The 4609-nt window shown below is 39.7% G+C and overlaps 1 protein-coding gene across 1 annotated transcript; it reads right to left on the reverse strand.

Annotated features, from left to right (window-relative positions):
* Window positions 1–3664: 3664 nt before the first annotated feature.
* LOC138872152 (uncharacterized) lies at window positions 3665–4331 on the reverse strand. The gene has a single exon (XM_070150240.1). It carries the CDS (start codon window positions 4199–4201, stop codon window positions 3695–3697), a length of 507 nt encoding a protein of 168 aa, XP_070006341.1. The 5' UTR covers window positions 4202–4331; the 3' UTR covers window positions 3665–3694.
* Between the last annotated feature and the right edge of the window lie 278 nt (window positions 4332–4609).

Raw genomic sequence — 4609 nt, forward strand, 5'->3', positions numbered from 1 at the left:
TTGGAACATTTTGGTGACCAACCTTTGATAGGTTGCCCCAACATATTTGAGGTCAAAGGGCATTACTTTATAACAGTAAGTCCCCCTATCTGTGATGAAAGAAGTTTTTTCTTCATCACCAAGATCCATTTTAATTTGATTATATCCTGAGTATGCATCTAAAAAACTTAAAAGTTCATGACCTGCGGTTACATCAATTAGTTGGTCTATATGCGGTAAGGGAAAGGAATCTTTTGGACAGGCTTTATTTAAATCGGTATAATCTATACAAACACGCCACTTACCATTTTTCTTGGGTACGACCACCGTATTAGCTAACCAAGTAGGATATTTTACCTCACGGATTGATCCGATTTTTAATAATTTTTGGACTTCATCCTGAATTACCTGGTTCTTGAAAGCACCTTGTTCCCGTTTCTTTTGCTTTATTGGTGTGAAAGAAGGGTCCTCATTGAGTTTGTGAGTCATCACATTTGGTGGTATCCCTGTCATGTCAGCGTGGGACCAAGCAAAGAAGTCTAAGTTAGCTTTTAAAAATTTGATTATCATACCTCACATGTTCGTGCTTAAATTGACCCCGACATAAACCTTCCGTTCAGGCCATTGATCAAATAACATCACTGCCTCAAGCTCTTCAATTGTCGTTTTGATGCTTTCATTTTCTTCAGGTTCTTGAATTGTGTCAGGTCTTGAGTCCAAATCCGTCTTTTCCTGTTCAGTTGAAGTTTGATCTTTTTTACCTTCAACTGTTTCCTGTAATTGCTACTTTTCTTTATTTTCGGCGCTCGTACTTGTTACAGCGTTGACACTTTTAGCCATCTGCTGATCCCCACGAATTTGGCAAATTCCCCATGGTGATGGGAATTTAATAACCTGATGTAGAGTTGATGGGACAACGTCCATATCGTGTATCCATGGTCTCCCCATGATCATATTGTAGGCCATTTCCATATCAACTACCTGAAATTTAGTTTCCTTCACAACACCCATAGCAAAAGTTGTTAGAAATACCTCACCTTTTGTTACTACACTTGAATTGTCAAAGCCTGACAAGGTGTGCGCCTTGGGTATCATTTTGTCTTCAGCTTGCATTTCTCGTAGTACCCTTAGTAATATAATATTTACAGAACTCCCTGGATCAATCAAAACTCGTTTTACATTAGTATCATGTACAAGTAAAGATATTACCAGTGCGTCATTATGTGGAGTTGTCACTCCTTCGGTATCTGCGTCATCGAACGAAATACTTTCATTTTCAAGGACCTGCTGCACCCGTTTCCCGTGTGTAATTGTTACCTTAGAAACCTTGTTGGAGGCTGTGTAGGTTACGCCGTGAATGTCCTCTCCCCCGCTTATGACATTCACTGTCCTCTTGGGTGAAGGAGGTTGTGGTGGCTCTTGTCTGTTTTTCATATAAGCTTGTTTTCCTTTCTCACTAAATAACTCAGTGAGGTACCCTTGCTTCAATAAATGATCCACTTCATTCTGCAGGAATCTACATTCTGAAGTTTTGTGCCCGTGATCGTTGTGAAATTCGCACCAATGATCCGGATTTCGTCTACTTGGATTTGACCGCATCTCTTTTGGCCACCGTACCTTATCTCCCATGCTTCTTAAAACAGCTACGAGCTCGGAGGTAGAGACATTAAAATTATATCCACTGAATCGTGCCTTTAAACTTCTGTCATCATCTCGTGATTCTTGTCTGTTCCGATCATTCCTGAACTTTGAAGAAGAGCCAGAATCCCGGTTCCTCGATTTTTGATCATATTGCTGGCTATCTTGTTTCGACCGTGGGTCCTTTCCTGCGGGTCCCATATATGGATCGTACCTATTTTTACCTGATCTTTTTTCGGTTTCTGACCTTCGGGTACCGCCCCTTTCTTCATGATGGAGCTTAGGTACGGTATCTTCTTCGATTCGCAGCTTCGTGCTATACCTGTTGTAAACATCATTCCATGTGGTTGCAGGAAATTCTCGAAGACTTTCTTTGAGTCGTCTCGTGGCTTCAGAACTTTTGTCATTTAAATTACTTGCAAAAGCTATAGCAGCCCAATTGTCAGGCACACGAGGTAGAGTCATTCTTTCACGCTGGAATCTATCAACGAAGTTTCTAAGCAACTCTGAATCCCCTTGTTTGATTTTGAAAATATCTTCCATCCTTTTCTCAACCTTTTGTGCTCCCGAATGTGCTTTAATAAAAGAATCTGCAAGCTCAGCAAAAGAATTAATAGAATTTTCAGATAAAAGAGAATACCAGGTTAATGCACCCTTGGTGAGTGTTTCTCCAAATTTCTTGACCAATACTGATTCAATTTCTTGTTTGGTCAAGTCGTTGCCTTTTACGCCGGTTGTAAATGCAGTCACGTGGTCACGTGGGTCTGTAGTACCATCATATTTCGGGATGTCAGGCATTTTGAACTTTTTCGGAATTGGAAGGGGAGCAGCACTAGGCTTCCATGGTTGTTGTGAGTATTTGTCCATGTCTACTCCTTTTATTACAGGTGGAACTCCAGGGATTTGTTCAATACGCTCATTTTGTTCCTTAAGCTGTTTCTGCAAGGTTAGTACTAAATTTTGCAAATACGAATTATTTAAATTACCTGGTCCCCCTTCTTGTGGTTCACTGGGGGTTGCTCCGTTTCCAGAATTATCAAGACCAGAACGGGGGTTCTCCAATGTATTATTATTAGGAGTTGGTGTAGGTGGCGCAGCAGGCAATCGACTAACAAGTGCCTGAAGAGCTTTGCCGACCTGTGCATCAATTAGCTTTTGCAAAGCTTCAGTTGTAACTCCTTCAAAATGTTCAGATTGCTCTTGTTGATCAGCACGGGATTCAGTAACAGGAGTGCCTTCACGAGATTGACGTGGTGAATTTAGAGGAGAGGGAACCACGTTATCTTGATTTTGATGTATTTGATTCTCATGGTTTCCCAATGTGTTATTACTATTGTTGTCGGCGTTGTTGTTTGACATGGTGACGACAATAGATAAGATATAGCTTAAAAGGAAAGATTATCAGATTCCCGGTAACGGAACCAATTTGTTCAACCAAAAATCTGAGTCTTTGGTCAAAGCTAAAAAAAATTCGGGTTACTGATAATCAGGAGACAAAAATAAAATACTTTTGAGAACGATGGTAAAAACAAATAGATGTGTATTTCAATAAATTCTCAGTAGTATTCCGTGTCCTTACAAATGATGATACTTCTTCCTTTTATAGATAATTCTAGGTAAAGGAATGAAGCCTCAGCTTTAATGATATAATCATGAATAATAAATAACATTAAATAAGCCGTTATACAGTCATTCCTATTAAATACCAATTTTGTAACGTATCAAGTATTTAATAATGAATTTGGACTCCTTTCTGTCATCAGATCTTTGCCTTCAACGCCTTCTAATCCGTTGGCTGTAAATAATTTAAATTGGTACGAGACTCGTATCTATACGTCGTCTCGTGCCTATTTAAATTCTTCTTTTCGTGGTTGTTTCCATCCGTGCCTCTTAGTCAATTGCTGCGCTTTGACCATTTAACTAATCCGCGTGTCATGCCACATCATCTTTAATATAAACTCAGTTTTTTCCCAATACAACAACCACATGCATGAATTCTCAAAAGCGTCAAACATTAAGCAAAAGCAGAAGCTTCTCGTCTCAAATCTCTGTAGAATCTTGAAATGAATTCATCAGCTTACTCATCCACCTGACTGTTACCCTCTCCATCTCTAAGAGGAAACGGCGAATCAGTTACCCTTAATTGCCTCACCGTAGGAGTTCTCCCAAATCCAGGCAAAGCAGGCGACGCCGTTCCACTCTGAATCATCTCCAACGCCTTCAACACGGCCGCGTTCACCATTAAAACGTCGTCGTCAGTTGCAGGTGCATGGTGATGACTGTGCTTACTGCGCTTGTTGAGGTTAAAGGGAAGGTGGAAAGCAGGGCTGTTACTGCAGCTGAATTCGTAGTACTCTTTGGAAGATAAGGTGGAGGAAGGACATTGGTGGCCGTAGGTATTATTATTATTATGGTGGAACATGAGGTTTTGAATGGCGGCTTTGCTAGCAATTTTGCCACGCTTCATTAATAAGCTGAGATCAAACATTAGTTTCCTCTTTGATAACCCTTTCCTCAGCATGAAAAAAGCTACTCGAACTATTTTCCAGAACTTTTTTGCCATTACTGGTACATTTTGATCCATTCTCTCTGTATATAAGTAGTATATATCAGGTGCAGACTTCTTTTTGGTTTGTGGATTTTTGTTTCTTCACTTAAGAAGTAAGGAGAGAGAGTTGGTAGAGATGTGAGTTTATGTGGAAGCAATATATGAGAGGTCTATATATAGGAGCCTTCATATAGAGGAAGAGGATGCAGTGAAGTATTCTATATTAATGTTTATGTTAATGTTAAAGTTAGACACGTTTGGGGGCACGGACCACAGATATTAGGAGTTGTATCAATATTTTATTGGTTCAATTATTAAAGGAAGAGGTGTTGATTTTCTAGATCCAGCTTTAGGAGAAGTCTTTTAAGTCATTGTCACTCGTCAAACAAATTCGCCATTTTTTCCTCTCCTTTCACATGGATTAATTGCAAATTTGAGGCCAAT

Source organism: Nicotiana sylvestris, chromosome 6 (genome assembly GCF_000393655.2).
Source record: "Nicotiana sylvestris chromosome 6, ASM39365v2, whole genome shotgun sequence".
Lineage (NCBI taxonomy): Eukaryota > Viridiplantae > Streptophyta > Magnoliopsida > Solanales > Solanaceae > Nicotiana > Nicotiana sylvestris.

What these genes read in the sequence shown, in the direction of transcription:
- LOC138872152 (XM_070150240.1), bottom strand. Translation starts at nt 4,201, where the DNA reads ATGGATCAAAATGTACCAGTAATGGCAAAAAAGTTCTGGAAAATAGTT.